Source organism: Odontesthes bonariensis, chromosome 22 (genome assembly GCF_027942865.1).
Source record: "Odontesthes bonariensis isolate fOdoBon6 chromosome 22, fOdoBon6.hap1, whole genome shotgun sequence".
NCBI lineage: Eukaryota > Metazoa > Chordata > Actinopteri > Atheriniformes > Atherinopsidae > Odontesthes > Odontesthes bonariensis.
In genome coordinates this window covers 10,175,922-10,187,496 of record NC_134527.1, presented here as the reverse complement: position 1 = coordinate 10,187,496, position 11,575 = coordinate 10,175,922, and the positions used below count along the sequence as shown (strand labels likewise).

General features: G+C 41.0%; 2 protein-coding genes across 4 annotated transcripts; one reads left to right on the top strand and one right to left on the bottom strand.

The window, feature by feature from the left end:
* The first annotated feature begins 322 nt into the window (after positions 1-322).
* On the top strand, positions 323-6,859 carry LOC142372566 (syntaxin-2-like). Of its 3 annotated transcripts, none has more exons than XM_075455499.1 (10): positions 323-372; positions 696-784; positions 1,019-1,078; positions 1,456-1,555; positions 4,626-4,700; positions 5,086-5,159; positions 5,327-5,435; positions 5,944-6,017; positions 6,145-6,282; positions 6,388-6,859. In XM_075455499.1, the coding sequence occupies exons 3-10, from the start codon at positions 1,028-1,030 to the stop codon at positions 6,589-6,591; spliced, it is 825 nt and encodes a 274-aa protein (XP_075311614.1). In that variant the 5' UTR covers positions 323-372; positions 696-784; positions 1,019-1,027; the 3' UTR covers positions 6,592-6,859. The 3 variants fall into 3 exon arrangements, with proteins under 3 accessions (XP_075311614.1, XP_075311612.1, XP_075311613.1); XM_075455497.1 differs by having other exon boundaries at positions 1,016-1,078; XM_075455498.1 differs by lacking the exon at positions 323-372 and having other exon boundaries at positions 668-784; positions 1,016-1,078.
* Positions 6,860-8,011: 1,152 nt separating this feature from the next.
* On the bottom strand, positions 8,012-9,953 carry pgam2 (phosphoglycerate mutase 2 (muscle)). Its single transcript, XM_075455500.1, has 3 exons — positions 9,441-9,953; positions 9,063-9,243; positions 8,012-8,509 (listed from the first exon to the last, which is right to left on the bottom strand). Exons 1-3 carry the CDS (start codon positions 9,855-9,857, stop codon positions 8,340-8,342), a joined length of 768 nt encoding a protein of 255 aa, XP_075311615.1. The 5' UTR covers positions 9,858-9,953; the 3' UTR covers positions 8,012-8,339.
* Between the last annotated feature and the right edge of the window lie 1,622 nt (positions 9,954-11,575).

Genomic DNA, 11,575 nt, shown 5'->3' with positions numbered 1-11,575 from the left:
TGATAAAATAACAGAGCAACAAGCAAACATATTTTACATCTATGCAAATATATATGCAATATTTGTTACTTGAATAAGTCATAAATTAAGAGTTATTTAACATTAAGGAGTAGTTACATTTATAAGTTACATCTGGCCCTTTGAGGGCAACGATTATGCTGATGTGGCCCTCGGTGAAAATGAGTTTGACACCCCTAGTCTAGGAGATCTGTACATCAATTTGTACATCAATTGTCAAGTCTTATGTCCCTGCTGGGATACCGTAGGTACTGTACACTCAGGCCTCCAATTGGTCAGTAGTTTGGCCGTGTTTACAGGTGGTGAGGTGAGTCCTTTATGTTACAGTTCACGTCACCATGGTGCTCTTTACAGGTGAGTAGTCAGCTAATTTTGGAAAACCAAAATCTGAGTTGAACACGAAGAAAACCACACTACAAATCCCACTTAATAGATGTTGTTGAGGTTTTCACACTGTGGTGTCAATGACATTTGGAACATTTCCACTTTCTAATTTGGCAAAATTTTACAAGAGAGCTCAGTTTCTTTTTCGTACAGGTCATGGTGATTACCTCAGGCGTATCTATCGGGCCCGCTCCGTGTATTTGTAATTTAAACAGGCGGTGGACGGACAGGTGCTTTTGTTTGCTCATTTTGACGGTAGCGCGCATGCGTGCCCGCGCCCTTTATTACACCAGGTGTGCTCGGGTGACCTCATCCCACAAGAGGACAGACTGCAGGTTACCTTGAACCGTATCACCAAAAATAAAGAAAACAGGACTATCAGGTATGTTCTTTCGTCGTAAAGATTTATATAAAAAAAAAAAACAGGGTTCATGATGTCATTTCAACTGAAGAAGATGGCCAATGCAGCTAGTTTTTCCCCCATTATAGGAGAAGTACCAAGGCTCGTTTTCACACTGGTGTTGTTTATGCTGAAAACATATTGAGTGGGCTTTTCCTGCAGAAACAGGTGGCGGTTGACAGCGCCTTTAATGAGCTCCTCTTTTGCCCGCAGCAGCCGTGTGATATGACGGATGCGGCAGGGAGCACGGTCAACATGGAGGAGTTTTTCGAAACGGTAAAGTTTGTACAGGGGCTGCAGTAACAGGTGCTGGCTGGGTCAAAGTCACGTGACCACTGCAACCCCATCGTTGTCAGAAGCTGGTGTTGTGACTACATTTCTATAATGTTGAAAGGCAATATAAAAATCGCATCATTAGGGTTTTAATGCCAGAACAACGGGTTCGTTGATGAGCTGACAAAGATAACAGCTGTTCACAAATCGAATGCCTCCGGGAATGGACACGTGTTCCGCGTGGAGTTTTTATTTGACTGAAAAAGAGGAATAACCTATTGTCAGGCCAGCTTTACTGCAAGCTAGTGTCATTTATGTCTTTATTTTTTTCACGTCGTCTTTTTAAATAACCTAACACGATGGCGTCCATGTTTGTGTAGGTGGGGGACGTGAGAAGCCTCATTGAAAAAATCTCCAGTCAATCTGAGGAAGTGGAAAGGAGACACGGAACCATCCTCTCTTCTCCAAATCGAAACAAGAGTAAGATATGTTCAAAGTTTCTCAAGTTCAAAACTTGATTTCCTCACTGTTGATGTTTTTTTTTTAATTTTATCATATCTTTAAGAGCACACAACACAAGACTAACCAAGCAAAGGATCCAGAAAAATATGCAAAGCAGCCTTTGACAAACACCCCCTGCAGCAGTTTATAGAGGACGCATCATAAAATGCACTGAGGCGGATGTATGACTACATTGACGTTATAAGAGATATTTTGGCCACTTAAAACTCAAATGGATGTTTGAAAAGGTTTCTAAAAGTGCAGCATTCACATGCACAGATCCTTCACGTTCTTCATGGCAGCCCCACCTCCCCCTTGTATTTTAATGATGTATTTGTCATGCCTTCTTCTAGAGAGCTTTCGATTAAGCGGCTGTTTTATCTAAATAGCCTGAGCTGGTATATTTAGCTACAAGCGCTCTATTGTTTTAGGGTATGAGGTTACCCCCTTAAAGCAATACTATGTAACATTTCTACCTTAAAATAACAGCTTGAAAAACATTGTGTGGCTAGAATGAGTTTTAATATTACGATTGGCCTGTCTCCTATGCCCTTCGGGGGTCTGAGTTGGAAAAACTGCGCTATGTAACTTTGCTGGACCGGCCCGGGAGCTGAGCGGAAGTACTTCGACTTGCTTTCTGGCACACCTACCGCAAAAACAAATAGACCCCTCTCACGCTCCCAGGTACATTTGATTACTCTTACCTTCTCGGTCGACATAGCTTGCACCTTCTGACTCCTCGCCGGTTCGTCAACAAACGTGAAAGGGTGTTGTATTTACGACAGTGTAACCGTACATTACCTCCAAGCCTGTAGGGGGAGCTCCATAATGGGCTTTTTGAGAAGTTACATTGTATTGCTTTAACACCACTCCTTCCCCCTCTTCCTCAAGGTCTCCCTCTTTTGAGATCGGTAGTACCTTGTAACTCTTGAAGCTCTCTCTAAAATATGAGAGAACACACATCCATAGCTTGAGAGCCCACACAAGAATACACCGAACAAACAACTTGACAGAAAAACAAAAATACATTCTCAAAAACTTTTGTTTCTCCAGTCTGCAAAGACGATTGGTACTGATCCGTCTTCCGAGCACAATCGCATTGCGAGTCATGCGTTGATGTGGCCCAGTTCTTAACGGCACCGCCAGTTAATATGCCAGTTTAAAAAGAAAAAAAAAAAAGAAATAAAATCGCATCATAGTTCCTCCATCTAATGTCAGCTTGATAAATGCTGGGCTTCACTGGTTGGTCCATTCCTCCACGATTTGAGGTTTTTAGAGGTAAATATTAAGAACTCTTTAATGGTGGATTGCTGTTGGATTCGGTGTCAAATTAAATGAGATTTAGCTACTTAAAACTGAAAAAAATATATATATATTCAAGACTAGCAATTACAGGTCAGATTTCTTAGTCAGTATACGAAACAATAAAAAAAAAAGTAATGGTAGAGCCTATTGGATGACATCTATCTTAAGTTAGCTGTATAACTGCTGATGAAAATTTCTTGTGAGGCCCGGATGAGGATGATGATCCTTGAAGCTAGCAGTGCAATATAAAAATCCCCATCTTCTGAAATCAAACAAATGTCCTAAGCTGTGCTTTTCTAAAGTTTTGGGATGGTAGTGACTTCAAACATCCTAAAAAATAGTCTCAAGCCTTTTTTTTTTTTTTTTTTTTTTTTTTTTTTTTTTTTTTCCACTATACTTTGTCCACCCGTGCTATTCTTAAATCAGTAGTTTAGATATAAAGGTGATGCGTAAAACATAATCCTTTTGTAGGTTCTATTTATCTTTCATAGTATGTGCAGCTGGGTAACATTAAACACATAATATACGGAAATGCCTACTTCTTTAAAGATCCACTTCCATCGTTATTTCATTTACAAATATACATATTACTGTGATCACCACTATTATTGAATGCATTGTGCATCGTTTCTGTCAAAAATATCGTCCTTGTCTCCTTGTTTCAAGCTGTTTTGTGTGAGCTAGAATTGGCCTGTGTGGCAAACGACTGGCTTGTCCAGTTTTCCTCATGAATATCCACGACGTGACAATAAGGCACCTCTGATTGGTTTCTAAAAAAAAAACGTCACGAGGCACACCCCCTAGACCTCCAGCTGAGCTGTGCCACTGCCAGACCGCAGCGCGCTATGTTTGAACTGTGCCCGGAGTTTCTTGCTGCACTGCAACGATTGGCAATCATTGCTGTGAATTTGTGAAAGTTGGCGGACGAAATCATGTCTTCATGTATTCGCACCGCCTAACTTGCGCGAGTATTGCCGCGGGTGTAAATTGAATTTACCCGCCTCATCAACCATGGCTGATATAAGTACCATCGCGTCCTTGTACCTGCTGTGGCAGTCCGAGATTCGTCTGAAACGCACACGCCGTCGTGTCTGGGTCAGTGACATCATCCGGTGGTGCATTCAGCTCGGATAATTTCACCGCCTTCTCCAGGAGTTTGGATGACGGCCGCTTCCAGCGGTATTTCAGGCTCACCAGGACCCAGTTTGATGACCTGCTCGGGAGGATCGGTGCCGTGATCTCTCGGCAGGACACCAACTACAGGCGCTCTGCAGCTGAAATGGAGCTACGGTGCCGTGATTTCAGGTTTATTTTTTTATTTTATTTAGTCAGGGACCATGTGCAAAGTACATTAATTACAAAGTAAAGAGATGACCTGCACCAGATTGTAGTTTAGAAGCTAATTTCCATCTGCAGTCCATCTGCATGTCACAGACACGACTTCATTTCAGCTGCGGAGCGCCTGTCCATCAGATTAGCTGTGGCCATGCCATACAAGGCTATGGGCGAGGCTTACGACCAAGTGACGAATCAAAGTTTCGCCTTCTCTCACGCGCTCATTTGTCTGTGTCTCTAAGTGGGTTGACCCTTCAATGACCAGTGCAGCCCAAGTAGATCGAATTACACTTTGGCACGGCGCATACTCATATGACTTGTTGTGACCTACCACATTTTAAAATGAGTGACACAAAGTGGTTTACAGCGAAAGTTGGCCTTTAAAATAAACCTCTTCTGTTGTTTTTAGGGAACAGAGATGAAGTGGAGCTGCTGAACAATGAGACCAAAAAAACCGCCAGCCTGGTCCGAGCCAAGTTGAAATGTAGGTGGCGCTAACATGTTTGTATCGTGCTTTTTTTTTTTTTTTAGTGAATGATAATTGATTTTGTGCAGAGACATCAGATTTAGTAAATTGTTGATGAGGGGCTCCTTGTCATTATTGCTTGAGACAGTTGAACTGCAGGACATCACTTCTTCAAAAACTGGGAGTGCATTCAGGAAGTCTGAACACATGATTTGATTTGCAAATGGATAGAGACAGAAGTGTAGTGTAGTGGTCATCGGCTTAAAAAAAAAACATTCTCTTAGAAAAACCTGACAGCAACACAACAGAGCTATAGCTCTCAGCAGAAGACTCCAGTTATATTAAAGGTTGTAACTTGATCCTGTGTTAGTATTCATATCGGATCTGTCTCGTGTTTTTCCAGCAATGCAGAAGAACTGGCCTGCAGATGAGAACGGTTCTAGCACCTCAGTAATCCATCGTATTCAAAGGAACCAGGTCTGGAATTGGTACTCTTAATTCCTTTTGAGTGTTTGTCCCAGACGAGGCCTCGAGTCTTTGAACTCTAATTGTCTGACTATGCTCTCATATTTGGATATATGTTTTTTATTTACATCTGTGGCTCAATAATCTGATTTAAAATTGCGGTGACTCCCTTCCACCAGCACTCGCACCTGACTCGCTGCTTTGCTGATGTCATGAGAGGTTACCATAAAGCACAAATCTCCTTCAGAGAGAAATGCAAGGCACACATTCAGAGACAGCTGGTGATTGGTGAGTAGTTTGAATCAAGTCATAAACATTTGTTCCTCCTCAGTTTGGTCAGTGACGTGTGAATGGATTTCACGTCGTACCGCAGCAACTTAAATCAGCATCATTAATAAATATTAAACTGAGACATTTGATCGCCAGCAAGGAAACTTGCAGCGACGTAAACGCCTGTTGTGGATGGTTTTATAGAACTTCAGATAATAGGAGGGCACAATGTAGGGGAGGAAGTTAGGATTTTATCTGGTATAATCTTTCTGATTAATTTGTGCACACGTTGTGGTTTGAATGAAAGGCACGTCTTTTTTTTTTTTTTTTCGATTAAAGTGAAGCTTGTCTTTTTACTAGAGATAATCATGCAATCCAGTGATGATCATCCAAAGATGTATGTAATGTTCTCTTGAATAAAATTGTCTTAATAATTGACTCCAACTGTCGGTAAGATTGCTCAGTTACCTAATTGGTTTCCTAATTATTATACACAATGACAGATGTTCCCTTTTGTCTCTCTTAGTGGATAAAGTGACTACAGATGAAGAGTTGGAAGAAATGCTGCGCCGTGATAATTTAGCCATCTTCATATCTGATGTTTGTAAAGTTTTTGCTTTGCACCAAATGTACAGTTTATCTGAAATCTATAATCAATAACCTATACGATGGATTTATTTTTTTACTACTGATGTTTTCTCTTAAAATGTACTTTTTGCTTCCACAGGTCAACTCTGACACCCACATTTCAAACCAGGCTCTGACTGAGATTGAAATACGTCACCAGGACATCATCTACCTCGAGTCTGGCATTCAGGAGCTGCACGAGATTTTTGCCGACACCGCCATGCTGTTAGAGAGTCAGGTAAAATGCCCGACTTTGTTCTCATGCAGCATCTAGAACTAAGGTAAAAGAACTGTATGATAAACCACAAACTGACTGGTGTCAATCGTGTTTCACTTCCACCAGGGGGAGTTGGTCAACAACATAGAAAAGAATGTCACAAGTGCTGCAGAATATGTTGAAATATCAAGAGAAGAAACGCATAACGCAGTCTCGTACAAGAAAAACCGTCACAAGATTGCGTCTCTCCCTGGCTTCTTAAAGCCCTTCAAGAGACAATCCAGTAAAGCTGAGACGGATCAAGATCCCTCTGAGCCTAACCATGACTGAACTCCTGGACCTGTTTGAACACACCAAATGTCCTGACCGGCATTTCAAGGCAGTCTTTTTATTCAACCTCAGATTTTATACATTCTCTGTCAGCCAGTAGGTGGCACTGTAACACTAATATAAACCTTCCCTTCTCACTGCAGCTCTGCTTTAGTCTGTTTTTGTTTGATAATGTCGTTTTTTTTTGTTTTTTTTTACCAATATATTGTAATGTAATATTGTGTTAAACTAAGGAAAACAATTATAATCATTCTAATCTCAAAATAAACCTGGGTGCTGAATTTTATGGTACATAATTTTGTGCTTTATTGTAACTTTAAATTAGTGAAGTGTGTCTTTATATTAATATTTGAATCTTAATCTTTTAATTTACTCTTTTAATCCTTTCAAAATAAATAGGACAGTTATATTAACTTCAATTTAGTGTATAGTGCTGGTAGATATTTTGAATTGCCGTATTGCTTAAATAATGCTGTGACCTTTAGTGGACATTAGACCGGCAGAATATTAGCTTTGTCAGCGTAGACACCATAATGACCTCTGCATTTAATATAAAGCTCCTCTGAGAGCAGGCACTGGCTAACAGAGCGCTTAGTGTTGCTGTAAATGCGTTTCTGTGTTTGGTGTACCAGAAAATTGTGTGCTTGTGCCTGGAAAATAACCAACAGTTTGAATAGTTGATACACCAGAGGGCGTATCAGTTTTTTCACGTCAAGTGGATTTCACACAAAAACATTTTCAAGTACTACAGAGACGTTATTTAATGGCGTTTGATGTTAATGTTTGTACTGGCACGTGACAAAGTTGGTATCTTAAGGTGTTCGGCCACCAGAGCAACTGAACCATTCCATTTAAAAGATCTTATTTGAAGTTTTGATCGGTAGTGGGGATAGCATTAGTGCTGCACCTTACTTACTCACAAGTTATTGTAGTTGCTGAAGTAACTGGGATCCATCAGGAATAAAATCTTTTATCTCGGACTAAAGAATTTATTTGCTGCAGCACAGGGGAGAAGTGTAGCCAAACCATGTCTTTTATATTTTAGCACCCGTCTGTCTACAAGGATGCAAACTAGATGTTACTTATTTTATGCGTTAAAGGTAGCTGTTAAAAATCATTCTGTTTGCATGTTTCTTGCTGTGATCTGACTGGAGTGGAGGACAAACAAGCTTTTTCCTGCATCATGGGAACGCTGCCAAGATGAACCCATTGACTTCTCTCTTTTCATCCACCTCCCTCTACCTAGAGGGTACGAATTCACAGCACCTTTATGCTTTGCTGAAACTACTCATTTCCACATGGAAATTGAGGAAGAGTGCATGTATGAGATGAGAATAGACAAGTATTTTGAAGGAAGGAAAGGTGGGGGAAGAAATGGAGGAGGATAATTAGGAAAAAATGAAGTGGACATAGGCCTGTGTAAAAACTTGACTTTTTTTATTGGGTGTGCCAGAGTGGTGAGCCCCTCAAAATAGGGTTTGACCACAATTTATAAGGGCTGAGTGATGTGCGAGTGTGAAAAATATGGGGCTTGGCTGTCTGCTCAGATTGACAGCTCCTCTCTCTTTTAGTCATTTAAGCAAACTGGAGGTTAATGTGCTGAACATGGCCCTTCTCCAAAAGAACCATTAAACAATTCCCCAGTTGGAATGGACTAGGAGGATGGACAAATAGACGGGAGGAAAAAAGCTGAAGGATGAAAGGGTAGAAGTCTTTTTCTGCCTCATCGTGGAGCCTTTAAGGCAGGCTTACTTCTTGGCTTTGCCCTGGGCAGCCACAGCCTCCATAGCCGCCTTCACTGTTTCCTCGTCACCGAGGAAAGCCATGGGCTTGACAGGCTTGAGGTTTGCATCCAGCTCGTACACTATTGGGATTCCAGTTGGAAGGTTCAGCTCCATAATGGCAGCATCAGACATACCTGGAGAAAGATAGACAAACAGACATGTTCATCAGCAGACATGACAAAATTAATTCAAAACTAATTAGTAAATCGAGCAGACTTTTTTTCATATTGGAATCTGTTACAGCAATGTATAATTTATGATCTATGAAAATGAATCTGCTTCTTTCTCTCAACATCTTCTACCTTTCCTGCCTGACATTTACTGCTGCCCTGTGAAATTAACTCTCTTCTTCATGTCTGACCACTCCTTGAAAATGTACAACCTTTCTACATAAAGGTCGCGGCTGTAATGGGAACCGCACTCATGGCCTTCTATCCTGTCTCTGCACTGGTGCATGAGTCCTGCTATTTATATGCCCCGTAATCCACAGCTGTGTGTGTGTGTGTGTAAAGACGAGTCTTTCCTTGTATGCAAATGCAGCTAAAGCTGCTTTAAAACCAAAATAGGATATGTGGGTAATTTTGGATTGTTAGTTGTCATATCATCAATGATTATGATATATATTTATACAACCCCCCATTCTTTTTTTTTTTTTTTTTTAATTCACCGCCAAGCTGTAATACTCACCCTCAAGGTGCTTGACGATTCCACGGAGGCTGTTGCCGTGGGCAGCGATGATAACATTCTTCCCAGCTTTGATTTGTGGAGCAATGACATCATTCCAGAAAGGCAAGGCACGGGCGATGGTGTCCTTCAGTGACTCACAAGTGGGCAGCTCACCAGGCTTCAGGTCCTTGTAGCGGCGAGACTGTGGGTAGAAAAACAAACAAAAAACTTACTCCCACACTTAAATGAATGTTGTTAGGTACTTCATATTTCTTTGGGTAGATTTTATACCGGATGATGAGGCAATTAAAGGAATGAGTAGTATGAAACTGTATTAGTCATGTATTATTTCTTCTGAATCAACCAACGCATCATTTTTCTCAGTATTAGTTGTCTCACCTCACTGATGATTTTGTGGTAAGGGTGGTCCTTATCCATGGGTGGAGGTGGGGTGTCAAAAGAACGACGCCAGATCTTCACCTGCTCCTCACCGTGCTTTTCAGCCGTCTCTGCCTTGTTGAGTCCAGTGAGGCCTCCATAGTGGCGCTCGTTCAGACGCCAGCAGCGAATCACCGGCAGCCACATCTGGTCTGTGCCCTCCATGATGGTCCACAGAGTCTTGATGGCCCGTTTCAGCACAGAGGTGTAGCACACATCAAACTTCATGCCTGCATCCTTGATTGCCTTGGCGCCACGCTTGGCCTCCTCGAGACCCTTCTCACTGAGGTCGGCATCAAACCAGCCACAGAAGCGGTTCTCTTGGTTCCAGGAGCTCTCTCCATGGCGGACAATAACCAAGCGATGGACAGCAGCCATGTTAAACAGTTTCTGAGTTTAACTTAAGCCAGACACGGAGCCCTCAGCCCTTCTAAGATGCTCACACACTGGCTGACCCACAGTGAGGCCAGGCCAGTATACCATACTCTTTTTATAGCCTCTTAGATGGTGGCAGTGCGTAACAGGCAGGCCTCTTTGCTATCCACCTGTCAGAGGTTTTCTTACTCTGACCGACACAAGAGGAGGGCCAATAGAACCAGAGCTCTGCAGGGCTGGGGGGACAGGCTGGGAAGGCCAGAGGTCAAACATAAACCAAAATAGCAACATGACTTTTAAATTGAGATCTCTGGAACAAAAGTGTAAAGAGCAGAGTTGCCCACAAATATGTTCTTCGTGCTAAGCTGAACAGCTTGATCACTGACAGAGAATCTTGTTCAACTGCAAAAACTCTATATGTGTAGTAAAAATAACATTTGTTAACATGTTTTTTTTTATTTATGTTAACAATTGGGCTCATGCATGTTCATACACTTGCACCACAGGAAAGGGAAATTCCATTATTGGGTTACCAAAAAGCTGAATTAACAGCCCCATATATAAAACACTATGCTCTCATACAGTTTGATTACTGTAAATGTAGCTAGTGCAAAATAAAAGGAATGGAGCACTATTCGACAGCTCCTGCTATTACACTCCTGATTGTTGACACAAGCGAGATGAATACACAAAAACAAATACCTGTCCGCTTAAAAAGAAATGTTATCAAATCCTACCAAAGATCTTCTAACATAAACATAAAACCTTCATACAGTTAATGGTTTTGTGAAGGCTGGGTAATTTAGAGTGCTATTTCTGACTATCGCCTCTAGGAGTCACTCAAGTATCACATTGCCAATTAGTTTGGTTTTCTTTTGGGGTACATGCGCCATACTTTGCTTCATGCTGAATTCCATAAGAGTTAAATACACTCGTTTTTTTATGCAACAAAAAAACACTCAAATATCAAACTGCTGCCATTGATTAATTATTGGTAATATCCCTACAGCATACTTCCATTTATTATTTATTTCAAGTTGCTTTTCTCTATTCTTAGATTTTAATTTGAGAAATGCCTTTTGTTTGACCTTCTTATAGTTTTATGCAGTGTTACTCTGAGACAAATAATGGAAGACAAACATCCTGTAGCATCTCTTTATGCCACGAAGAAGAAATTCCCAGAACTTATTGAATAGATTTAAAAGATGAAACTTTCAAACTGAGCCACAGAGCCAAAAACTGAAGTGTTAGGCAAAGTCTCCTGCCCCCTACAATCAGATTATGACCCACTAGAAATACAGAGGTCTATAAATAAAACATTAATGGAATTCCAGGCGCGAGGCCAACTTTCCTCAAGTAACCCTGATATTAGATTGTATTGTATCGAGTTGAAACTACAAGGGCAGATGCTGCAGAAAAGAAACTGTTGAGTCTCTGTGTTTTTATTGTGAATAATAGCAACACATCTTTTCAGGAAAAGAAGTGTTGACAAAACCAGCTGCGTGCTACCTGCCCAGCAACAAACAGCTGAAGTACAAAGTTAGATTAGACTACACAACACACTAACCCTTAAACAAAAAAAAAATAAAAATTGATAAATAGGAATAAAAAAGGCTTCAACTGATCTATCATACAACAGAGTACAGTGGTGGAACACCCCCTGGCCAATAACACTGAAATGAAAAATCCTTTTGAATAGTTTCAGATTATGCACCTTATCA

Excerpts from the sequence above, each read along its gene's own strand:
- pgam2 (XM_075455500.1), bottom strand. The coding sequence starts at position 9,857 with ATGGCTGCTGTCCATCGCTTGGTTATTGTCCGCCATGGAGAGAGCTCC. Across the intron at positions 9,244-9,440 it reads ACCACAAAATCATCAGTGAG|TCTCGCCGCTACAAGGACCT; the intron begins GTGAGACAACTA and ends TTCTACCCACAG. Across the intron at positions 8,510-9,062 it reads AATCGTCAAGCACCTTGAGG|GTATGTCTGATGCTGCCATT; the intron begins GTGAGTATTACA and ends ATCTTTCTCCAG.
- LOC142372566 (XM_075455499.1), top strand. The coding sequence starts at position 1,028 with ATGACGGATGCGGCAGGGAGCACGGTCAACATGGAGGAGTTTTTCGAA. Across the intron at positions 5,160-5,326 it reads ATCGTATTCAAAGGAACCAG|CACTCGCACCTGACTCGCTG; the intron begins GTCTGGAATTGG and ends CCCTTCCACCAG. Across the intron at positions 5,436-5,943 it reads TCAGAGACAGCTGGTGATTG|TGGATAAAGTGACTACAGAT; the intron begins GTGAGTAGTTTG and ends TGTCTCTCTTAG.